This window comes from Leptosomus discolor, chromosome 9, assembly GCF_034619465.1.
Source record: "Leptosomus discolor isolate bLepDis1 chromosome 9, bLepDis1.hap2, whole genome shotgun sequence".
Taxonomy (NCBI): domain Eukaryota; kingdom Metazoa; phylum Chordata; class Aves; order Leptosomiformes; family Leptosomidae; genus Leptosomus; species Leptosomus discolor.
This window is the reverse complement of record NC_141399.1, coordinates 587083-612285: the sequence shown is the minus strand read 5'-3', so window position 1 is coordinate 612285 and position 25203 is coordinate 587083. Positions and strand designations below refer to the sequence as shown.

Here is a 25203-nt window from a genome sequence, read left to right as displayed (position 1 = left end):
CTGCATGCGCGCAGGGTGGTGGTGAGCCCCTGTGCTGGGTGATGGCAGGGTACCCATGGGACACAGGACAGTGGCACCCCAGGCACTGCAAAGCTTGGGCTCGGCCAGTCCTGCCGGTGCGGGGCCGTGGCATCCGCAGCCTCGGTGCAGGGTGGGTGTCCGGCCCTCTGCCCTCCTGGCTGCCCTTGTGCTAATGCCTGGCTGAGCTGGGATTACAGGAGCGCCAGGGCAGCAGGTCCAGGTGCATGCTGTGGGCAAGGGTCCCCAGCGCCGGGGGAAGCTGCCTGTGCTCTAACCACGGTAAGAGGAAGACTGAAGTGTTTTGGGGCTCAAAAAAGGAGTTTAGGCGGTTTGCTGTAGACTGCAGTGTTGCTTGTGCTCTTTTTATCTATCTGTAGCACTGTTCCCACCTCTAAACCTGTCTTGCTATCTCCCGTGGGTCAGCGTATGAACTCTTTCATTTAATAGCTTCAAATGCCTGAATTTCTCTTGCTCTGCACAGAACAGAGCCCTTCTGAAGGTCAGCCTGATAACGCAAAGGGTTACAGTCCTCCTGGGCAGGAGAAAATAAGTGGAAGTAAAACTCTCTTCCTAAAGAGGATTTTGCTAATCTTCGGCTGGCCTTGCCAATGCCCTCCAAGGCTCCTGGCCTTGCTTTGGGGCTTAAGCAAGAGCTGAGCAAACCAACTTCTCTTTAAACTTCAGCCTTGACCATGTTGATCCATCTTTAATGGAGCTGAAACTCGTGTCCCCCCAGTGACAGGGTGGGGGATGCCGCAGAAATAACCGAGGAGAGCTTCCCAGACCCTTAGGTGATGGTTAGCCTCACAACGCACTGCTCACTCGCGTGGAAACGTCCCGTAACAGAACCCGGCGGGAGCTGTGTCATCTCTCACCAGGCACTCTGTGTGAAACACCAGGCTCTTCGTTTTGAGAGAGGCCAAATCATTTAGCGGCTGGATTTAGCTTTGCTAAGAATCAACTTTCTAGTGGGAGAAGAAAATCCCTCTGGTGTGTGGAAAGAGCAGCTTTTCCTGGGGGAGGTAGAAGAGAGGATTTAGCAATGCCACGGCTGTTAAGACCCATGGGCTGTGCCTGGCGTCGCGGCACTGCAGCCAGAAGCCTCGAGGGTCAGGGGCGGTGGTGGTGTTGAGCCGGCGCTGGGCTCCCCGGGGCTGCGAGAAGACCTCCCCTGGTGGGCTGAGGGCACAGCGTGCGGCCAGTTCGGGTGCCTGGCCGTGTCCTCCCGCAGGTCTTCCCCTCCTGTGCCAGCGCCAGCTCTGGTGGGAGCCGTATCACCGGGCGCAGGAGCGAGCGCGGCCGCAGCTGCTCTGCAGGAACCCGGGGCTCTGCAGCCCAGAGGGGTGGAAACGCGTACAGGCAAAGCTCCCCGTGCGCACCCACCGGGGTCTTCCCTGCACCATGTTGCGCGTCGCCTGTGTGCAAAGGGGCAGGAATGTCGCTACGCAGGTTTCAGCACCTTGTTTTATTACAAAGATAGGCTTTTCCAAGAGTCTGCCACTTCCACTACACAGCAGGTAAGGGCACTACACCCACGACACGTGCCAAAGTTTAAAAACATGTTACAAAGGGCTCGGGGGTTCAAGGCAACACTACAAACCCTCAAGCTTCTGCTCTGTTAAAGTTGTTCCTTTAAAATGGTTGCAGCAACTACTTTTTTTTTTTTTTTTTGCTTTGGAAAAAATTAAATAATAAAGCAATAGGCCCCAATACATGGCCCAGTCACATCACCTGGAGGCAAACTGTACTCACTACTGGCTCACCTGTGTCCTCTCCTTGTAACAACATGGGGCTATTGCTCCATGGCCCTTTCCCCACCTCCAGCCAAGCTCAACGTTCTCTGCTACCTTAGTCCTTCTCACCCTCGCCTTCCCTGTGCTGGGCCTGCCTATATCTCTGGCAGCTATTCACAGTTTCTAAAAGAAAAAAAAAAAAAAAAAAAAATTCAAGAACTTTTTGTGAAGTCACTTTCAAAATAAAATGTAGCCCAGCTACATTCTTAGAGTTTCTATTCTGAAGCCACATCCTCAGCAAAGACATTGAAACCTCCACAGTGTATGTACTTTTCTGTAGTTCTCTTTAAAAAACACTCTGTTCTTCCCCTTTCCCTTCCCTCCCTACCCCCCCCCCTTTTAACATACTGGATAAAGTCTATTATTTGTTTTAAAATAGATATCTATGTACACATACACAATTCTGATGTTCCGATTTCTGACAAATGCGGCATTACTGGAAATGACGGGACGGAGGCCACCTGTCCACGGCAGTGAGTCACCCAGGAGGAGTTTTGGTGGACCAAAGTCATCCAGTGCCAGGCTGCATCCTCGCCAGCTGGATGAGTAACGGAGGCTCACCTTAGACCCTGCCTGGAGTGAGGTAGAAACTTTTTTTCTTTTCTATTTGGCAGTTTGAAGATGCGGTGGCTACGGCTGGGTTTAGCTGTCCTGGGCAGGTTGCCTTTGCCCGCACGTGGACGCTGGCTTCAAGCACGCGGTGTCAGCTGCGGTCCAGCCTCTGCCGAGCGGCCTGTGTGACGCCGGAGAAGACCAGAGCGGTCGCAGCTCCCCCGGCTGCAGAAAGGACGTGGCTGCCTGCAGAGAGAAGGGGCCGCCAAGCTGGGACAGGGGTTTTGCCCGAGCGTGGATGCCGTGGGACAGCAGTGACGTTTCTAGGGTGAGCTCGGTTTATCTGCGCAGTGGGACCCTGCTCGCTGACCCCAGTGTAAGTAAGTGTGGGACACCTGCTACCTTTACGTGCAGCTTGGGGTGCTGGAGCTGCTCTGCTGGCCTGCGTGAGTGAGAGCGCCGCGCTGCCAGGGGGACGGGGTCCAGTCCCTTTGCCTTTATGAGTCAAAAAAAGACTGGACATACAGCAAAACTGCGCTCCCTTGGTGGCTCTCGGGTGACACCCACGGTGGGCTGGGCCCGAAGCAAGCAGAACAAGCTGCTTTAGGAAGACACTGCTGCAGCACAGACCTTGTTTTTGGTGATGATCGCAGGGAGACGCTGGGGCACGTGGGGCAGAGGGGGGGGGGAACGATGCTACCTGGTGTTCTGCCCTGCATGGGGCAGAGGGAGGGACGATGCTACGTGGTGTTCTGCCCTGCATGCGGCTCAGGTCCGCTCTGCCCGAGGGCCGCCAGCAGGAGCTGACCCATCGGTGTGAGCGGTGTTACCGGGGCTGAGCCGGGGCAGCGCCACAGACGTGCACAGCCAGCGCGGCAGGTGACCGGCGTGCGAGGCACGGGTCCTTCCCCTCACCACGTCTGGCTGCCTCAGCCTGTGGCCAGCTGGCTAGAAGGTGGGGTACTTGCCTACCCACAGCAACCCCAGCTCACTGTACAGGAACCTGGGGCAGGGGGAACAGCCCTTCCCACACTAACACCTAACACGCTCCCTCCGCTGGGCGATAAAGTGCTTTCACCGTCCCTTCGCTACTTGGGAAGCAACTGCTTTGTCTCAGCCCCGAGTTCCCCGTGATGCCCAAGTCTCAGATGGAGGAGTGGTGATGTTTACACATACGGTACAAAAACTAAAAGGCACAAAAACACACAGAATGCAGCAGACAGTGAACAGCTGATCAGAGTCCCTGGTGTTGGAAAAACAAGGATGTCAGAGGGATGGCGTGGAAGGGAGCTCAGGCGTTGCTCCGATGGCCTTTGCCATCTCTGCTCGTTACTCCCTGAGGCTACCCTTCTGCTTTGTGTCTATTGTTACGGCTCCTGCAGCCCCACCTCTCGTCCCGAGGAACCACAAACAGGGATGCAGGGAGCTGCCGACCGCTCAGCGCTGATCAGAGGGAAGTGGTGAACGGAGCTTGCCACAAGTGTCATGTCTCCATTTCTGGCTGGCAACAGCAAATAAATTATGGGTGCCACAGTGCAGACCAGAGGGTTTTTGAGCTGCTCGGGAAGGTGTCTCCTGGCTTCTTGATAGGTGAGGGAGCCCTTCAGCCGCGGGTCAGGCCCACCCCTACAAGGCTGTCTGAGAGCGACCCTGGCGGAGGCGATCCACGGCACACCCACGGCTGAAGGCAGGTTCCCTACGGCACTGCGCTGCGGAGAAGGTCACTTCCAGGGCTGTGGTCAGCCTAGGCTTCGCTGCAGCACTCGTAGATGTTATCCTCCATGAGCGCAATCACTTGCTCAAACTTGTGCTGGAGCTGGGTGCGCTTTGTCGTGGGGTTGGCGTCCAGGGCGGCCACGATCTGCAGGAGACACGGGCAGGTGAGCGGCGGAGGCAGCCCGGGCGGGGGTGCCCTCTTGCCTGCCCAGCTCCCCCTGCCAATCCCGCTGAGCCCAAATCCCAGCTGGGCCTCCAACGGGGAGCGCCCACCCTGCCCGACAGCCCTGGCACCCTCCAGCTGGGCCAGCGTACCGCCGAGTCCCTGGGCAGGGGGTGGGAGAGGAGGGGAACGCAACCGAAAACCATCATAATAAAGTGGCTCAGGGTGCAGGGTTCACTCACAGCGCGGGCTGGCAGGGGGCAGGAGCCAGCCAGGGCTCAGCTGGGGGTGGCGGGTGGCAAGTTATTTTGGGTGTGGACTGTATTGGCATGCTCTGCCCTCCTGACAGCATCTGTGGGTCTACACATCGGGCAGCCCCACTTCAGTCCAGCCCAGCCAAACGCTGTTAGCACCAGCCAGGAATAGCTGGCCATCTCTTCCAAGAAGTTGCCAGCCAAGGGAGAGGAGAGCAGGTGCGCCTGTGTGTGCATATATTGCATGTGTGTGTGGGATTATGCAAAAAAACAATAATCCCTTTTCTGCTGGACTGGATGCAGGCATCTGACCGCTCAGATACAACGTGCTGCTTGTTACTCCCTCCACTGGGACGCTGGGGCCTGAGCGCAGCTGAACCCACTCACCTGGGAGCGGTATCTCTTGGCATACTTATAGATCTCAGCCATGGCAACGTTGGTGTTGAATTCATTCCGGTATTTCTTTACAAAGACAGAACAAAGAGGGGAAGAATATTAACATCATGCAGCAAAAGCATTCAAGTCCAATCAGCAGGCATTAACTAGATTAAAAGCAGGTTTTGCCTGGGTATTTTTGTTGCTATTCCACAGATACAAACAGATGTTTGACTTACTCCTTTAAGGAAGGTGCATTTGCTTACAGCAGAAATGGTCTCAGCCTTTTTAAAGCCAGCCTTAAATGCCCACACTTGATGATAGCTCCGTTTACCCCTCTGTGCTCAAAGCCATTTTGAGGAATGGGGCAGCGCAAGAGCTGGGCAGAGGAATGCCGACGGAAAAAACGGTGCTTGGTGGCTGAAGGTAAAATGCTGTGGGGAGATGGTTTGATTTTGAGGGAGCTGTGGCACATCGCTGGCAGGACTCGGATCCGGAGCATGGCTGCCAGCTCCTGTAGCTGGTACCAGGGCCGGCATCCCGCACCCAGGCCGGCTGCCAGGGCTGGCTGCCAGCGAGCTGCCTGGACTTGGGGCCGGCCCTGGCAGTCGGTGCCCAGGGGCCAGCTGGCCGGGGGGCTGCGGGGCTGCAGAGATCCTTTTCCAAACTTCCTGGCTCTTTGGCACTGAATTTCGCTTTCAGCTCCCAGTGGTGCCAAAGCTCGTTAGGTTCAAGCTAACTCGTGGGTGTTTACTGCGGCTCCAGCAGTAATTGAAGATGCTTGGAATTAGGTCAGATGAAGTTTGTGTGTGGAAGTTTGAGGCAAAAATATTCGTTCTTGTTTGCTCCTTGCAGCATCGAACCAGTAGCTGATTGCAGCCTCCCTGCGCTCCCAGCCTCCCGCTGCCAGCCAGCGCAGAGCAGGCTCGGTGCTCCCCGCTCCGGCAGGCCACCGAGCCCGCAGCCCCGACCCCGGCACGGGGGTGCGCAGCGGCCGAGCCCCCACCCCGCCGGGGGCGGCCCAGCGTGCCTTACCCGCGACTCCTCCGCGAGGTGGGCGTTCATCTCCTGCTCGCTGAGCGGGGGCATGTCGTGGATTTGCTTGTAGTATCGCTGCACGATCTTCCTGTACTCGGGGATCTCCTTAGCGTACAGTAGTTTATTGGTTGGGGAGTCCTAGAGCGAGGGCGAGATACCGAAATCAGACACCCTATTGTTCCTGGCTGGAAACTTTTTACCCTGCTTGTCTGATCAAAGCGCTAACCATCGGACACGGGCTTCAGCTACGGCTGGGTTCAGGGCATGGCTGCGTCTTTGATCCTGGCTTTATGCAGATGGGAGCGCGGTGGGACGGCATTGAGGCACAAAAGAGCTGATGACAGAGGCGCCTGGTCAAACACATCGAGGTGGTGTGGACAGGTACCACCCGCCTGCAGAGCCACAGCGCCATCCCTCTGCCCTTCCTCCTAGCCTGAGCTAAACGTTTGCTAGCCACGAGGCCAGTGAAGGTGGTCTACGTGAACGTCCTGTTATCTGCAGCCAGGGCAGGCTAAAAAGCACGCACAGGGTGGGGTGAGGCGGCCTGCTGCCAGGTGATGCTCTGCAGATGAGGGTAGCACGACCGTGGCAGATCAAACACTTGGGCTCCGCGTGTGGAAACTGGTAAAAAGGGATGGGCTTCTGCGCGCATTTACTTGGGTCTCTTGAGCAGCCAGATGATTTACACTGAAGAACAAAGCTCTCTTACAAGCTGAACTTTGTCAGCTGAAATGTTCCTCTTGGATTTTTTTCATGTAGCTTTGATTTATTTTGCATTGACTAACCCAGCCTGCCTGGCCTATATTGAGTGCATGTAAAGTAATTAACAGAAAATACTGAGTTCTCTTGATTAATGTCAGCTTGGACAAAGCAGTTTTAACCTCCCAGCCACACACTCGGGTTGTACCAGTGAAGGCCTAACCCCGCCTGCACTCCTTGCAAACACAAGCATGAATGATTTTAACCTCAAGGCAATCCTGCCCTGCTGATATCATTACCCCGGGAATGAACTTGGCCGCCTGGCCTAGCGTCGCATCCCAAAGGGAAACAGCCCCAGGCTCGGAGACACGGAGGGGAGCAGGATCAGCGTGTCCTGCCGCTAACAGGAGCGTGGGGCTGGCCTGACAGGTGGACAGGGGAGGGAGGATGGCCAGAGGAGGGGAGCGCGGCAGGGCTCCAGCCGTGGAGGCAGCATCTTCAGCTGGATCGGGCAGTAAATACGGAAGCCCCGGGGTAACTGCAATCTGCTGCTGCAATATGTAGCGTGGCTAATGCTGCAGGGGAAATGGGAAATGGGCACCAGGCTGTGGCACCAGATCCCACAGCAGTTTATTTTCAAACCCAATGACAAGGCTTTACAGGAACAGAGCCAAGTTACAAAGCCTGCTCACAACATTTTTTTTTTCCCTTGGAAACACAAAAGAAACCCATTCTGCCTCAGTTTTGAGTTATTTTTTAATTTGTGTCTGATTTGTCCACTCTGTATTATGAAGGGGGGGGGGTACTGGTTTATTAACTGCTTGTGCACTGTAGATGTACAGTCTAAGTCTGCATTCACATTCACAGTATCAAGAGCAACATGCTGAAACCAGGGGAAGAATCCAGCTTGGAAAACATTCAGCGATATACTGTGTGTATATGCAAGCTGATTTTTATGCCGAGGATTTATTCTTCCCACATTACTCAACAATTCCTTCACTTATGCTATTGTATTCCTGAAAAATGTTTCCATCTGCTGTCTGACTCCAGCTGACCCCTCTTCCCCTCATCCACAGCTTGACAAGGACAAATTGTAGGTGTTGCGTAACATAGGCAAAAAAAAAGACCGAAACCCAAACAAACAAAAAATCAAGCACTCATTAGATCTTCCTCCAGTATTACCCTCTCCCAGTGAAGGCTTCCTGTTGCTCTCAGTCCGGGGGATGCACTGAGCAGCGCCCGCCCCCCGCCCCGCTCTCCGTAGGGTCCCCTCGACGTCACACACGGTGCTGCCGCCAGCCTCTGGGCGGGGGGGCAGCGGGGGACGATTTACAGTGTTTCTTAATAAAACTTATTTATGTCGGGAAGTTCCAAATGTCAACACCGCGCTCAGCCAAGGCAGTGGGAGAACAGAAAACACGCACGCCGGACGCCTCGCTGCCTGCCAGGACGGTGCGTGGGAGCCCGCTGGTGGGGCAGGAGGCACGGCCCGTGCAGCCTCGCCTCTGCCGGGAGCAAGCTTAGCTCTCCCTCGGCGGGTGTGCTGAGTCCGACGGGCTCTGCGCGCAGGCCAGAGGTGGCCAGCGGGTGATGGAGACCCTCCACCGGAGGGGAGCACCGGCTGCTCCACCGGCACGGCTGCGGCAGCGCCCGCCAAGTGCTTCCCAGGAGCTGATGGATGGTGTCCACGGGTGGCCCCGGGCAGCCCCACACCTCTGCGTGAGCCAGGCTGGGTCTGTGCTGCCCGGGCAGGCTCAGCCCATGTTCGCGAAGGCTCAGCTCGTGTCCTGAGCTTCTCACGGCTCTCCCAGGTGAGAGCTGGGCAGAAACCACTGGCTGCGACCATTAAAGCTTCGCCTGAAGCTTCGCCATTTTCCATCCTGCCGCTGGGAGTTCACATTGTCCCCCAGCTGCTGTTACAGGTTCACTATGCTAATGCTGCCCCCTAAACCAGCCCTGACTGAGGGAGCTGGGCTCCTGTGCCCAGCGCAGAGCTGACACCCACCCGTGCTCGCCCTGGCATGTCACACCCCTGCCCGAGCCAACCACAGGGAATATTCGTCTGCTCCTGCACCGGCTCAGCCCCGTCAGGAAGCACTACAGATGCCGTGCTGAGTAAGCTGGGCCCTCTCCTGCAACCGCGGGACAACTCATACGGCCACGAGGTAACAACGAGCACACGAGCCAGCGGCTGGGTCTTGCTCCATCCTCCGAGCCTCCCGGGCTGGGGCCTTGCCCTTTGTCCACCCACCTCTGACCCCGTGTCCCCACTCCCTGACTGCTCTTTGTGACAGAGGGGGGGTGCAAATTTCAAGCTCAAGCCCGAACAAAGTAGTGGGAAAGGGAGGGTGAGAACTCATCCTTGGAGACCACCAAAACTCAACGGCATGAACCTGAGCAAGCGGCTCCTGGGGGAGGTTGGGCTGGGTGACCTCTGGCAGTCCCTTCCCACCCGTACGGATCTGTGTCTATGACTGCCCAAGCAGGAGCAAGACGCCCTCTCTGGACGGTACCTTGCCCAGCTGCAGGTCAGACAGGGAGCAGGCGTCAATGAAGGCCTGGGCTATCACAGAGAGACAGGCATCGATGTGGTCTGTCTTGTCAATGTCGAAGACGAACTGGGGGTTCTTCAGGATGTTGACCCAAAACCTCAGAGGTAGGCTGCGAAGGAAACAAGCCAGGAAAACACACTGGGTGAATTTTTGTATTCCAGAGGGAGAGGGGAGGAAATGCAGGAAAGACAATGATAGAAAGGGAAAAAATGAGGAGCCAGGTTCTGCTATTTAGTCCCCTCCAGGTGGCATACGGCCCTCTGCCTAGCTAGAGGGGCAGGCACATGTCTTCACCCTGAAGAGACATTTCTTCAGGCTGAAGCTGCGACACGGACAGGAGACGTCAGGCACAGCCCCAGCCTTCTCTAGGCGAGCGTATGCCCTTGCTCCTTCAGCAGCTCCCTGAGCCAGCCGTGTCCAGGGGAGAACTGGCAGGTTTGCCTGCGCGGGGCTGTTGAAGCAGGCTTCCCCACTTGCTGCTTTCTGTAGCAATGGTGTCAGCTCCTTTTCCTTCTTCCCTGACAGTAACCGTCATCTGGTTCTGATGGGTAAGCCTGGCCCCGTGAAATGCATTTCATGTGTCTTTTTTTCTGCTCTCTAATAATTTTCTCCTCCAGTTACCGCTCGCCCTTGCCACCATTCCTCCTCAGCAGCTGAGGAGTGAAAGCCTCTGTAAGTCTTTGCTCTACTGGCAATTAAAGGTAATGAAGGGTAGGCAAATCTGTGGCTCAATGGTTGTGTCTGCGTGCCTGCTATCCCAGCCAAATTTGGTTTTAATTTTCACATGCTGAGCTGGAAACAGTACTGTTCCTGCAGCCTCAGAAGCACTGAGCCTCTCCTTGACGCTTCCTCCAAGCTCCCTGCCCTCCCCAGTTACATCTTCTGGTTTCTCCCTCGCTCTATCTCCCCCCTTCATTTTGGCTCCCCCACCCCATTCCTGCTCCTCATCGCGCCCCTCAGCACCGCTCCTGGCTGGTCCCCAGTGCTGCGGTGCCCACCAGCATGCCACTGTCACAGCACCAGCTCCTGGAGTCCTGTGAATACCCTGGAGTCTCAGCCTGGTTACAGAGATAAGTTAGGAAAAGTGCCCCCAGGGGCTGAAAAGCCAGAAAGCAAATGAAAAGGAGCCAAATACGCTGGTTTTAAAATCTCCATGATGTTTTAAGACCCGACATGAATTTGGACTCTGTCTCAGCTCTTCAGTGCTTGGAGCTAACACCATTGCTGTCTCCCGTCATCCCATTCCTCCTCTGTTTCTCCTTTAATTATTTCTATTAACGTGCCACTTTGTTCTGCCCCTTATCTGCCTATGCCTCCTCTTCCAGCTCGCTGTTCCCCTGAGCTGTGTCTGTTCAAAGCTCTCCAAGCCTGTGTTTGGCCTCAGCTTTCACCGCCCCCTCCACCATCCCTCCTGTTTTCCAAGTCCCTCTTCTACTTTTAGCAACCTAATGATTAGTCCAGGACACCAAGGCTTTGCAGCTGCTGCTCCTGAGAGAAGGAAGAAAGGAGAGAAAGAAAGAAAGAAGAGATTTCCTTTTCCAAACCTGTTGGTCTTCCAGATGTGCATAGTGTCAGGGTCTGTGATCCCTCTCTTCTCTGCTTGCTCCTCCAGGAAGTCAAAGAAATACTTCACGGCCACAGGTGGTTTGTCGTCTCGGATACTGAGAATGGCTTTGAACAAGTCGTCCAGGAACTTCTGCAGCGTGCCCTGTGGGACAAGCACACACGGTGGAGTCTGGGGAAAGCAGCAGCACCCGAGCCCAGGAACACAGCGCAAGGGGCTGCGACTGCTGCGCACAAGGGGAAATCCGTTGCTGCCAGTTGGACAAATCACAAGAGAACGGAGATGCCGAAGCAGGGAGGGAAAGGTTTGTTTGTGCATAGCGATATAATTAGCTTGCATTTGGGTTTAATTTCTTTTGGCATTGAGATATTCTTTCTTACTGCTAGGATGTCACATCTGTGATTGTTCTGCACAGTAAATACAAAGAAGACTAGAGACTGCTGGCCATTCTTGTGATCTCTGCTCCAGTGAGGCATCATGCTGGGATTAAAGATGGGCTGGGAGCCCAACTGCTGGAGCTGAGCACTCGCAAAGACTGGGGAAGTTCAGATCTGAATTAAGATCGCACAGACATTCCCCCTGCTCCCAGAGCCGAGCATCTCCACCTCCTCTCCCAGCAGGATCTCCCACTGGGCAGATCAGTACAGGTCTAACTGCGCATCACGAGCCCCGCGGCAGTCAGCAGCCCTTTCATGTGCGCAGACCCCGGACCAGCCTGGAGAGATCGTGTGGGGCTTCACGCAGCAGCGCCGCCGCTCCGAGGGCGAGCTGGGAAGCTGGAGGGAGCCCGAGGAGCCCACGGTGCCCGGCTAAACAGGCTCCAGCCGGCCAGGACAGAAGAGTCCCACTGCCCCTCGAGAGGGACCAGCCCGCAGTGCTCCTTCCCAGAGCAGGCTGCTCGCTACAGACCACAACCAACCGTCCCCCCGGCTGCCGGCGAGGGCGTCTCGTCTCCTACCTTCGTGGAGAGCAGCCTGGTCAGGTAGATCTCTGGCAGGACTTTCTTCCTATGGCTCTGTCTGTGGGACTTCTTATGTTCAACTGATTCATCGGTTGGGAGAACCTGGTCCAATATAAAACACATGTTCAGAGCACTCCTCTCTGGAAGTGTCACACTGAATTTTCCTTTAAGCATAGTATTTCAACTGCATATAAAATTCAATTAAAAAGCAGTTACTGCGTTATAAGTACACCCTTATATGGCTTTAAAAAAGTGATTCATAATGCACTGTTTTTCTGACATTTGTTTCTCTTGCGCTCTTTATTGCCTCTCTCAAGTTAGACAAAGAAAACGAAACAATCAATCTCACTTTGCATGTTAGCCTGCTCGCCTTCCTGGTCCCTGTGCAGTATCCTCTGTGGCTACAGTTTAGGCTCCCAGAAGCAACACACAAGGCTTCTGCGGAAACCAGCTTTTCTTAGATTTGGAAAAAGTGCAAGAACGAACAGCCAACAGTGCTACCCTGGCCTTTTCAAAAACAAAAATAAATACTCCACCGGTCAGCTCAGTTAGCAACTGCTCTATAATGACCTAGCAAGCCATTTGAGTCCATCTTGGCATTACTTCACATGTGCGCATTCACTTGTTCCTTCTCCCTCCTTGCTCTGCATGTACATGTGTGTGCACGTACACGTGTGTTTGCACTCTATTTGAGCACGGAAACTTTAGCAGAGAAAAAAAAATCAGGCTATAAAATATTGTTGTTGTCCATAACACTTTTTTTCATAACAGCTTTTAGCAACATTTAGCACGTTGTACTTCCAGCGTGGCACAGAAGCAGGAACTAATAGATCTCCCCAGCCCAGGGAAGCAGGCAGCATGCCAGGAGCTCCCAGTAGGTAACTGGACCAGGGCTGTGCAAGGTGCTGCCAATGGCGCTGTGCCGTGCTCCGGCCGTGCTCCCGAACCCTCTGGGGCTGCTGACAGCTAGATCAGGCACAACAGTTACTTTGCCATCCTGGTAATTTTTGATGATGTCCCACAGTACTAAAGCTTGTCTCCAGACAACCTTTCTGCGCCTCTTTGAGCCGCTCTGAAGAAAACCAACGAGCCCTGATCCAGCTTGTTCATCACACCTGACGCGCCAGCCCACAGAGATGAATTAAGTTCCTATCAGCATGGCTGAGAAGGTTTTCTCCTCTTTCATCACACACACTGAAAAAACAGGGCCCACAGATGGAAGCGAGGAGAGACGAAGCATCTCTGGGCACACGCAGCCCGACTGGTCGCCTCTTTGCTCCCAGCGCCTTCCAGGCTGACGCCTTCCACGGGGACGTCTCCCCAACAGCCAGCCCGGCGGCACGGGACAGCCTGGCCCCCCGCCTGGCTGAGGGCTCCCCACAGCCCCCGGCCTCCCTGCCCCGCTGCCGCAGGGACCGGCAGCTGCTGGAGGCAAAAGGGCCTGTGGGGCACCCGTTTGCAGGGGCGAAAGCAACAGCTTCGGCGCTCTGCTGAGGGGCAGCCAGCATAAAGGCGGCCGGTGGGCTGGTGCTGGTGCCTGCTGCAGAGCGGGGGTCCTGGAGTGACGGCTCTGCTTCCCTGGAGGGCAGGAGGGGAGAGCGGCCCCCGGCCCCCGCCATGCAGCCACCAGCCTCCGCAGCCAGGAGCGGGGCACTTACCAAGTGGAAGTACTTCTCGGTGTCCAAATCCTTGACTGTGAAGAAGAAGAGAGAGACACACCGGCTCAGTCGGGGGACCCAAACAGCAGATGCCCTCTGTGTCAGGAGGCATTTCACTTTCCCCAAGAACCCCAACACTAAGCTGGCGTTCCCACCCCAAGTGACCTCAGTTTTAATTTGTTTTGGGGTTGTTTATTGCCTTCTGGGGCACGTGGCCAGTACCTCAGGAAGTACTTCAAGGAGGACTTAACGTCTCCCAAAGGTTGTTTTAAGGGGGACCCAAGAGGGCAGGAGAGCAGGATCAGCACAGGGGCACTCCTGCATCGTGATGATGCTCTGCAATGCCCCGCTGTGCCCTGCGATGCCCCGCTGTGCCCTGTGACACCCTGCTGTGCCCCGCAGCCCCACATGCCCTGGGCCATTTCCCAGCCTCGTTGTCAGGGCAGCTGCAGCCCCGAGCAGCTCCTCGCTCCAGTGGGCGAAAGGACTCCCACTGCAGAGACAGGCTCAGCGCGGGCAGCCTGGAGACAGGGATTTGAAACTCCTTGTTCAATGTGAATTTTTTGTTTCCCTTGGTCCGTTTTGACTCTCTGCACAGACTGAAAACCTAGAAATACCCTGGCAAGAAACTGAATGTGTGTAACTGAGAGGGAAAGGGTTGTTCCAACCAAGCGGTTTCAGATCCTTCCTTTTTTTCCACTTTGTTAGCACAGACTGAATGCAAACCCCTAATGAGGATGTGAGATGAAAGGTGCAAACACCTCTATCTTAAGGGCTGGGAAAGTACTCAGCACCCCAGCAAGAGGAGAGAGAAGGATACTGGACCACACATTTCTAAAGCAAAACCACAAGTATGACACTTTGGTCTCCTGCAATGTGTATATCAGAAATGTACACTTCCAGCTCTTCTTCTTTTCTCCTACAGAAGGAAAAGTGAGCACAAACCCCCACTTTCACAAGTGACATACACAAGCCTTAAAGTTCAAAGGGGTGTGGAAGCCGCCCACTCTCCAGGATCAGTCCCACACTCCTGGAGACCCGTGACCTCTCCAGTGGCCACTGCAGCTGTAAGCTGCTGCCTGTCCCCCCGCTCTGGGGGGAGCTCCCCTGCCTGCGGTCAGTGGGGAGCACTGCTGCCAAGGGGAAGGGGCAGTGCACAGCAGGGACAGGGCTATCCAGCGGCGCTGACAGGGATGTCCTTGCGCCGAGGCCATGACAAGCCCTGCAGAAACCCTGCTCCCAGCTCCCTGCACCTCTTCCCCCCGGGTGCTGGCTGCAGTTCAGGCAATGTCACCACGCACAGCAGTCACTACAGCACTAAGTGTCTCCACTCCGCCTGCCTGTCTCGCCTCGGTCCCACCTGGGACAGCTGCACCACCGATGCCTGCATGGCAGGACTCGGACCTGCGGCCCTTGTGGGGAGCACGGGCACGTTGCTCGGCTGTAGCAAGGGGGAACCCCATGGGAAGGAGGGAGGTACGTCTCCTGCAGCTCTGCAGCTCTCTGTCTCAAACATATGCCACAGCGTGGGCAAAGGGGGTTTGTGGGAGAGCAGTGGAGACCCTGCAGGACCTGGAGGGCTTCCTGAGCACGTCCTGGGCTGCTGGCTGGTCAGCTTGCTCGGCGGTGGCAGTCCCAGACCATGCTTAGTGTCTTCCCTCGCACAAAGGAGGCCCAACTGACGCCCAGCTCTGCCCAACGTGCCACTACAAAAGGGGGCTCTGCAAGTGCTGGTAACACCAAAGCCAGCCCTGCGTGGGCTAACCCCACACCCCAACGTCCAGGTAAGGGGGCTGGCAGCTGGCTCTCAGCACCCCTGGCCAGAGACACCCTTCTAAAAACCCAAGTGTTTCTGCCCGGTCACCAGAAACAGGGGAAGAGAAGTGAGGCATTACCTCTGCTCAGCGTGGTGTCCTTCTTGTCCGACAAGCTCATGGCCAGTGACGCCCCTTCGGGGATCTGCGGAGGAAGGGAAGAGAGACATCAATGACAGGGGCCTTAATGGCGCCTCCCACAGAGCTGGGGACAGCCCTGGGGAGATGCCAGGAGCTGGGGGACGCTGGTGCAGTCACTGCTCTGCCACAACATCCTCTGCGCCTGCCCTGCCCTGCCCCTGCTCCCCAGCTTGGAAACTGGCAGTAACAGCACTGCCCTACGTGGAAAGGGTTTTTTAAATGCAAACGCAAGACAGTGAGGTTCTCAAATCCGATGGGAATCAGGCAAATACGTCCAAGACACATTTCTGGATGTCGACACCAGGCAGCTGGAAGGCCAAAGTGTTCTGCTGTGCCGGTGCTGTTTTGCCCTTCCCCAGAAGGGGAGAAGGAACCCGCGGGGCTGTACTACCTCTCTGTGCTGCGGCTCCGGCTCTCAGCACAGCGGGGCACCGTGCCAGCAGTGGGGCTCCCCGGCACGGCTGTTACACAAATAATAATATTAATAAGTACTCAGCTCCGTTTTTGATTTTCCATGCACTGTTACAGACCAGTGAGGATTATGCTCCCAGGCATACCAGGGAATATGGAAATCGTATATGAATTTCTGGTTTCATTTAATTTTAAAAGGAAAAACGGTTAAGAAAACAATTTGATTCGCCACATTTCCCCACATTTTTGGCCTCTGCTCCTCGATGGCATCCCCAGCCCCTGCTTTCAGGGCAGGCAGGGACAATTGTGCCAGTGACATCAGCAGGAGCACAGATCAAGAGCAGAGTGATACTAATCAGCCAAGCTGGTGGCCGTTGGGAATAAGAGCTTTTTTTCCTCCTCTTTCTGTTGTCAGTAATAACTTGTTTTGCATGAAGAGTGTTTAATTAGTTTCAGTGTGTTGCAATATTAACGAGCTTCTCGCCAGGGCAGATGTCTATTCCCCGGAAGCTCTCACGGAGCTATGGCAACCTCCCTGCTTGTTCCTGATGATCCTGTTTTTGGAGGGGAACCGCGGCTCGCCCCTGAGGCCAGGCAGGCTCCGCTGCAGCACCAGCAGGTTTACCTTGTAATGCGCTAATGTGTTGAGTTTCTTCCTGCCATCCTCCACCACCGAGGTGTCATCAAGGTCCCGGAGGATGTAGCTGTCGGTGCTTGTGGCAAACCACTCTGAAGAGAGAAGGGAGAAGTGAGACACCAGCCTGAAGGAGGCACGTGCAGCCAGGCCTGGGGCTCCGGGGACCAGCCACACAGCGCTCGGGGGCTGCACAGCCCCGCTGCCAAGGCCTCTGGGGCTCTGTGGACCCACGTTTAGCAATGGCCTCCGGGGTTAGCCCCTGGAGCGGGCAGTTCCAGACCAGAGCAGAGCTGGATGGAGCTGGGGAGGTGACAAAGGCTCTGCTCAGAGCGACGAGGAGGAGCACACCTCCCCCTTCCCCTCTCCCCATCTTGCCCCTGGGGTCTGTGTGGGACCTGCCTCGTGGAGCACGAGGCGGGTGAGATGCTGCGTGTCCTGCACTCGGCCACCGAAGGTCGGTGGTGGCTCCCCGCAGGGCAGAGCTGGTCGTGAATCTGTGACCGGGGGACATGCCACCCACCAGCTGAGAGGTGCGGGGCCCCGTCACTGCTCCAGCCCAGTCAGCTCCCTCTGGCACTGACTGCGTTGCACGTCACCCTGTGACCGCTGCCAGCCAGCCTGTGTCCCCCAGGCCGCTGCCTGCCACGGGGGCACCGCAGACAATGTGGGTTTCTCTTACAGCATCGGGCTTGGATCCTGATTAAGTTTTGGCAGAAAGAGCTGGCCACTGGGTAGACAAATGACAGATCTGAATCTACGGCCGGACAGGAGTCCATGGGCTCAATTATAGCTGCTTATGGAGACACATGTATTAACAAGCCATCTGCAGGCTCAGGGGGGTTTTTAGGGGGTACCTGTTCTGGAGTTAAGACTAGAGGCTTTAAAGGGTGCAAGTCCAAGCACCCCTCTGCTCCACTTGAGCTTTCCTAAAGCTGCTCTCCAGTTATGTGCCCAGTTATTCCTGCCCACCAGTATCTGGTCCCATCACTCATTCCCGAAGACCATCTTCAGGAAAAGGCTGCCCCGATGTCTGCCCCCTTGTCAGTGCTGCTTCACCCACTGCCCTCTGACAGGCACCAAGAGCTACCGTGCAACTTCAGGTGCTTCATCTGGTTTTAAGGACTGGCTGATCCCATATATCTGGTCCTTACCGAGGTCGACGTCTTCCACCCTTGGCCACTGGGAGTAGGGGACGTTCTTGCAGAAGGCCTCCAGAATCTTCTCCTTCACTTGGCTGAGTGTGTCCGTGTCCATGGCCCTGACGCTCAGGGAGTCCATCCCGCAGCCTTGGAAGGAGACGTTCAGGTTCTGCAGGCAGAGACCAAGTTAGAGGTGACCTGCCCAGTTCTGCTGGCTCCCAAGGACGCGTGGAGGCTGCGGCGCCCGCACAGCTCTTACTGGTGTGATCTGAGCCCCGTGCTGCTGGAAATCAGGCTGAACAAATGTGATCATCTAAGCTTTACGCTAGTGAGAGGCGCTGATTTATAGCCCCCGGAGGCTGAAGGCCCCTGTTTGTTGATGGAGCCAGGAGGACACAGGGAGCGACACTGCAACCTCCTCTCACGCTGCCTTGCTAATGGGCCTTAGCCCTGACACGCAGAGACCACCTTGGGGGCAGGAGGAAAGGTCAGCCCCCATAACCAGTCATGTCCTCAGCTTTTTGGCTCCGACCGGTGACTAATGGGACCGCCAAGGCTCATTGCTCAGCCTCTCCTGACGCAATGGGCTGAGGTCCTTTGTTTAAACAAGCTTTAAGCACGCCGCAGGCTGGGTCTGCTGCAGCACTGGAGTCCGCCACCAGCACCACCCAATAACCTGCTCGAGCGTGCTGAACAGTGGGACGAGCAGCTGCAGGGGGTTGCAGGCTGCCAGAAACACCACCTCGGACCTCAGGGACGCACAGCTACTGCCTCAGTGGCAGCAGAAAGCTGCAGGGCAACGAGAGCGACTCTCTTCGTCTAAAAAATCCTCTCCCCTTTTGGGAGTCAAGCAAGGAGAGGCAGAGTCCAGGTGCCTCCTCCTCTCGCAAGCTGTGCAGATCCAAATGCTACAAGCATGGCGTCTCCCTCCTGCCCAGGGGCTTCACTCCAGGACAGCCTCAGCTCTGCCTCTGCTTGTGTCCTTGGTGTGCCCGAACCCCAGGGCAACGCTGCGCCTTCATTCGGTGGTGAGCGCGGCCCCGAAGCCATCTCGCTGCCTGACTGGCAAGCCCAGGGCGGGAAGCTGCAGATGCCAGGAGCGCTGCCTGTGCATAAGCACAGCTGCCTCTTGGAAGGACACCCGGTATGCTGAGAGTTACGGCTGGGATTTTCACAGCCTAGAGGTTCCTTTGCAAACACTGCTTCTCAGAGTCAGCATCCCTGACTATGCACACCGTGGATGCACAAGCAAAGTCCAATTTTCCCCACAGCATTAAAGGAAGACATTATTTCACAGTGTGTACTATGCAGGTGTTCTTTAAAGCAGAGGTTCAGTTACCAGCAACGTGGGGGATTGCCGGTGAGTTAGCACTAACTCTGCAGTTGCTCTCCTTCCTCCAACATACCCTGTTCATAACTTGTCCTTCTCCTCCTTCAACTCGGAAGCAGCCGCAGTTCCCCTGCTCAGACTCATGAAGTTACCATTTCTGCCGAGAAAGCTAATACTTTGCACCCTGCTGCTAACCCCTCTCGGTCTGCGCTGTAAATTTACAGGTCAGTTGGTAACAGGAATCTGCAGAGGATGTGGAGCTCGAACCTGCTCTGAGTTACAGTGGTGCACATCTGGGGTAACCTACTGACTTCAGTGAGGCTGCTCCAGATTTATGCCAGGTAATTGAAAGCAGGATGTGACCCAGGCTCTGGAAAGGCATCTGCTGAATTCTCTGTCAGGTACTGGAGGGAACCGAGCCCTTCACACGCACAGCCCTCGCCTGCCCTGTTCCCGCAGGAGGCATTTCGCAGAACTGCTTTTCAGCACCACTCCTGCCACAGCCTGGGCAAAGCCCTTACCTCGGGACCCAGGTTTACAGCCAGCACCTTCTCGCTGCTAGTGAAGATGCTCTTTTGCCAGGAATGGTAAACTTGTTGCTTTAATTCTCTGAACAGGGCAGAACAAATTTGCTTACCTCCCTCCACCCCTAATCTGAGCTACTCAGGTGACCCATCGAGGGACAGATGTGAAAGCAAATAGTCATTACGTGTCCTGTTCTGTAGTTGTGAGCTTAGGCAGCAGCAACGTGCCTGCGCAGACGTGTAATTTACACGGTTATTGCACCTGCACAGGTACCAAATCAGCCTCTTGCACAACTACCCCGCCGGCGTACGCACCCGTCAGACCCCCGGGGTGCAGACACTCACCCTCGGCTTTGCCTCGATGTTCTCCCTCAGGAGCCACTCCTCGTTGAGGGTGTACCTGGCTTTCCCTGTAATGGCGTCGATGGACCCTTTGTTAATCTGCTGTTTGATGGCACAGATCAAGAGGAAGAAGGGCTCTCCCACGGTCTCCTGGGGAAAGGAAAGAAGACCAAGTAAGCAAACCAGCCCTGGTGGTGGTAACTCCTTCCAGCGGCAAGGCGGGCACAGGCTCTGCACAGGCACCAAAGGTGCCGCTGCACATCGGGGAGCGGGACTGGTCCGCCCCAGGCCCCGCGAACTCCCGGCGGGTGCTCAGCGCTGTTGCTCCCCCAACTCCCACCATCATCTCCCCGAGGCTGCTCAGAAGTTTTCATACTCGTGGCAACATGACGGTGCAGACAGGGAAGAGGACATAACAGCCGACACCAGCCGCGGGCAATTCTTGGGGAGGGTGAACGGCAATTGTCAGCATCAACGTACCCATCCAACCTCCACAGAGAGGACCAGAGGGCTGGGGACTGCCACCAGCATGTGCTGGCTCCCGGGGCAGAGCACCCAGGCACTGTCAGAGGGTAGGGGCATGGGTGTAGCTGCGCTGAGTGGGTACGTGCATGCACAATGCTCAGCAAAAGACAAATGTGCATTAATTTACATGTAAAATTACACATGCGCTTCAGGGAGAATCTGGCATACTCCAGTACGGAGATGCTTCTTACGACCTGACAGGGCGCAGGCTGTACAACGTACTGCATTCAGCAGGACAAGGGCAGGGCTGATGCGCACAAAAATCCAGCTCTACAGAGACACTTGGGCGCCCGGCTTTCTCACAAAGGTATCAGCTCTTTGAGCTGCCTGGTTTGCCACAGAAATCCATGGAAGGGAGCCCACTGCGTGTGCCTGTGGCTCTGGGAACTAGTGTTCATACTTCTCATACCACAGCAGAGCCCCGATCACAGCAAAACAGAAAGGATCAGGGTCAACAAGCTGTTCCCATGCGACAGCAAGCAAACACACCATTTAACTCCTTACATTCATCAAACTTTGTCTTACAGGAGAGAGGTGAATTGTGACACTGCTGCAATGAAAACAAAACGTGTAACAGGGACCAGCTATTTGTGATGCGGTTCAGCTACATGGTTTAATGCCAGATTTCTGATCCACTTCTGTCTGCTACGCTGATGTGCAAGTAAAACATAAGCTATTTTCTTAAGAAACTTTTCAGTACTGGAGTATGTCCCATTCTCCCTAATGTTCATGTGCAATTTCTTTCCAACGAGGCAAGTGCAAATTATTGCACATTTATGTACTTTCTGAGCATCACACACCCCGCACAAACATTCCTGCCATCTGAAATCTTACTCAAGACAACTGATTATTGAATGATTTTGAAATTTCTCAGCTAAGAGCTGCTAAATCCTGTTCAATCTGCTTCTTAATTAAGTCTTGGTGATTCTTTTATTCTAATTGCCCTATAATTGCTAAAGCAATTAGTTTGATGTCAATTTTGATTCGGCTGCATTCAGCGCAGTTGACGGTAAGACACTACAGCAGGGCTGTAGGTGGGCACGCACCATCTGTGCCAATGGTGCACCCGCTTTATTTTCCAAGGGCAACTTTTTTTATGAACGCAGGGAAGCTCCTTGGGCCTTCTGCCGGGGTTTAATGACTTCCTGCAACGCTCCTTCTGAGCACGCAGCACAAAACGGGCTCAGCAGCAGAGCGGCCGATGCTGGAAGAGGAGGAAGGCACGGCTTCCAGAAAGTAAAGGTGTGGAGTCGTGGGGACACGGAGAAGTTGAGTATTGTGAACAGAGTGAAGAAAATGTCAGAAGACATAAAGAAGAGTCAGTTTCTGAGAGAAAGGCGGGAGTACGAGATAACAAGCAAGGGGATGGCACCGACACGGAGACGTCCCCGGGCTGCAGCACCTGCCTTCCCCAAGCGCACTGTGGAGCACGGCCAAGCTGACCCTACCCAAGAGGTGCTGACAGGGCCTGGCGATGGCCCTGCTAGAACAGGAACTCTGTTTATGTTGCATGTGCGTGAGCACACAGCAGGGACGAACCCAAGGCTAAATTCAGCGCCGGGTTTTGGAGCCTGCCCCGTCCCCACCGTGGGAAGCTCTGGCCCCGGCCGCAGCTCCGGCCGCAGCGAGACGCGAGGGGGCTGCCAACGGCTGCCTCCAAAAACAGTAAGAAAGTGGGAGTCCTGCTGATACAGGAGCTCTTTGTGGCTTGAAACCAGCACAGGCTGCAGGGGTCGGCGCTGACCGTGTGGCACCTTCCCACACTCGTAAAGCCACGGGGGAAGGGGCAGCCGGTGGAGGAGCCGGGGGTTTCGGACCTGCCGCTGCTGCAGGAGCAGGATCAGCCCCGGGACCGGCCACATGGGAAATAACGACAGTGCTCCGCCGGCGAGATACTATTTCTGTTTGGCTTTCTGGCTTTCAGGCTCAGGAACTGCGGGATGTTATGGAAATCTGCAAAAGTGCTAATCAGACAGCAAATTTCAAAGAGGGGAAAGAAGGGCTGGCAGGCAAGGACTAGAGATAAAATGGCAAACTTGGAAACCTCAAGCATTGTTCAGAAAACTCATCTGGAAACGAATCAAAACTGTCTTTGGACTTGGCTAGTTGGGAGAAAGGAAGTTTAACTAGAAGAGATCAGTGCTGATTCAGGACAAAAAAATACTTAAAAAAAACACAGTCTGGGGCCTTTTTTCCTCCTATTGTGAATGTATTTTAATGAGACTTCATTTTCATTTTTGACTGAACTGTTACGGGCTCTTAAAGCTACCCAGGGCACTGAAATAACTTTGCAGTAATGGAAAGCACAGTTCAGGCTGGCATTACTTGAACTGTTTCACGCACGATGAGCGTGGGAGGGCTTGGTTTTTATATGCTTGGGAAGAAAAAAAAAGGTTTAGAGCACAGCCTGGATTCACATGTTGCTGCCCTATTAACAAGGCTGACAAGTCATTAGCGATGTCCTCCCAGGAACACGTTACAGCCATTTCCAAAATGCCTTGGTGAGGCTGGGGTGGGAAAAGCACAGAAAACAGCTGCTCATCCCAAGTGTCTGCTAATTTTGGGATGATTATCTGTTTGCATTCTGTGAAGAACCAACCCTCAGCTCCGTCCCACACGCAGAACTTTGGGAAGCTTGGACCTAGACCTAAAAGCTGAATTCCAGGACCTTAATCTTCCTTTAACTCCCAGTACCCCAACCTTGTTAGGAGCCAGGCACAATGGTACCACGGTATCTCACAGGGAAGGCTTTTCTTTCAGTATTTGCCACCAAAGCTGTAGCAGAAAGTAGAGACACGGACCACTTTATCTACGATTCTCACTCTGTTCTGCAGAAACAGAGGTCTGCATCAATTGTGCAAATGCTGCAAGTTTCCTCTGAATCCAGTCCCAAGCCACAAGCCTCCTGCTAGCTCTCCATCACATCTGCACGCACCGAGCCGAACACCCCCGTCACAGCGGTGACTCCGCTGCCTTCAGGTGCCCTCCGCATGTTCAGAACACTAGTGACTGCGGCCTGCAGCTCCTTCCCAGTTGAAGACAGCTCCCTCAAATCATTTTCCCCCAAAACACAAATGGACGGACTGTTAGGCAGAGCATTAATACGAAACAAATGTTTCGAGCATGTAGCGCTGACTTACAAGGGAAAATACAAGCACTTGGAACCTTTCCACTGCACCACGGCAGGGACCTTTGCAGCAGCTGTTTCAAATAGACGTTGTGATTAATGGGGATAATTCAGGAATGAAAACCAGACCCATCGTCACACGTCCGACAGACCAGTGCTACAGGCAGGCGGGCAGCCTTTCTTTTAACCAAGAAATGCCCCTGTGAAGGCAACGGAGTTTGATCCAGAGGAACGCAAGGCACATGGGAGGCGTCTGACTATCGCTAGTATTTAAATCACAGCCTGGAGCTGAAACCAGCCCACGTGTATGGAGGTGCCGTCTGTCTGACTGCAGTTGCTCCGTGCCCGTTGGCACAGCGGGGAACGTCCCGGCTCTGCCGATCCGGACCCAGACCTCCCCACCCCTTTGCACCGCTGAGCTCGTGCCCGCCTGGGAGCGTCCAAGGGCCTCTCTGAACGTTTCTGGCTGATCAATCTCTTCTGCCTCCGTACTTCAGCAGGCAGCACCGTTTCTCCTCTGATCAGGTCCCCCACCCTCACTGCAGAGCACGTGTGATGTGAAAGTCTCTTGGAAACCAACCCTTCATTCCGCTCTAGTATGGAAACCGTTCGCTTTTCAGAAGTGGGAAACAGGCTGCGGCGAGAAGTGCTGCGATGGTCTTCACTGCCACGGCTTCAGGCTGAGCACGTGAAGCGAGGAGGGGCTGCAAACCCAGCGTGCAGCATTAGCCCCTGCTGAGCACTGATCCGCAGGCGGGTGGAAATCAGGGCCAGCGGGTGGCCCGTCAGCTCTGCAAAGGGCCATCGCCGCCCTGCACACCCACTCCCACCCAAACCCTGTCCCTCCTCATCCCTCTGCAGGGTGGGCCAGGGCTGCACGGCACGGGAAAGCCAGCTCACAGCTCGCACCAGCACCGCCCTGGCCGCAGGGATGGCCACAGGACCCACCACGGACCCTGGACAAGCCTGCGGTGACGGGCAACTCCCCGCCAGGCGCCCCAAGGAAGGGCGGCATGCTGGCACTCAGCAGCTCCTCGCCGTTAATTAGCTATGTAACGTGCCCAAGTCTTCAGGCCCGCGTGATAAGACTCGACTTTCTTCCCTCTTTTTATTTTTTTTCCCCTGAGAAAGCCTTCTTGCACAATGTCCATTTTTAGCACAAACTAGAGTTGGATCAGATGCCTCACATGTGGTCTCCACTTTCCAAAAGGAGAGATCAGCACTTTTTTTTCTCCAACGGTTTAACTACAGGCACAAAAACTGAAGATTAAAAAAAAAATTTCACTAATTCACTCTTTTCTGCTCTTACAGTCTGGATAGTCGTGCTGCATCGGCACAGCCATCCTCATTCGTTCCTTTAACTTTTCTTTCATTATACTGGCTAATTATGTGAGCTAAAATGAAAGATTATTAACTACAAAACCACAGGCTTTAGGACAAAGAGTGATCATCAGCTGGGATCAGAAGACATTACGATATGTACGAGGACAATACAGTATTGCTTCTGTGGCTATAGTAAACACTTTGGGAAAAGAGATTTTTCAAAGGCTTTTTCAAGGCTCTCCCCTGTGGGTATAATGGGGTGTCCTCCAATTAACTGCCGTGGAATCAATTAAGTTATTGCTCAATCCTTCTGGGAAATTCCAACCAGAACTGGCGAACGTTGGAGATAAAGCACTGAGCAGATGGACTGCTGATGTGCTCTGAGACGCCAAATATATTCCTTTTCATTACCATCGGAAGACAGCCTGGAACAGACATCCCACCTCTCCTGCTAAGACCTGCCTGGCCAGGGCAGAACCACGAGGACACCTCCCGTGCGAGACACCTCCCCACGTACCAACAGGCACCGACACGGAGCAGCCCC

The 25203-nt window shown here is 54.8% G+C and overlaps 1 protein-coding gene across 1 annotated transcript in view; it reads right to left on the bottom strand.

The window, feature by feature from the left end:
• Positions 1 to 4110: 4110 nt before the first annotated feature.
• PLXND1 (plexin D1) overlaps positions 4111 to 25203 on the bottom strand; it is an 82734-nt gene continuing 61641 nt past the window's right edge. Inside the window, exons 26-36 of the mRNA XM_086469775.1 lie at positions 19688 to 19834; positions 17501 to 17657; positions 16338 to 16441; positions 15242 to 15305; positions 13347 to 13381; positions 11686 to 11790; positions 10708 to 10871; positions 9125 to 9272; positions 5910 to 6050; positions 4887 to 4961; positions 4111 to 4227 (exon numbers count right to left, since the gene is read on the bottom strand). Coding sequence (XP_086325901.1) covers positions 4111 to 4227; positions 4887 to 4961; positions 5910 to 6050; positions 9125 to 9272; positions 10708 to 10871; positions 11686 to 11790; positions 13347 to 13381; positions 15242 to 15305; positions 16338 to 16441; positions 17501 to 17657; positions 19688 to 19834 — 1257 coding nt within the window. The remainder of the gene's footprint in view (positions 4228 to 4886; positions 4962 to 5909; positions 6051 to 9124; positions 9273 to 10707; positions 10872 to 11685; positions 11791 to 13346; positions 13382 to 15241; positions 15306 to 16337; positions 16442 to 17500; positions 17658 to 19687; positions 19835 to 25203) is intronic.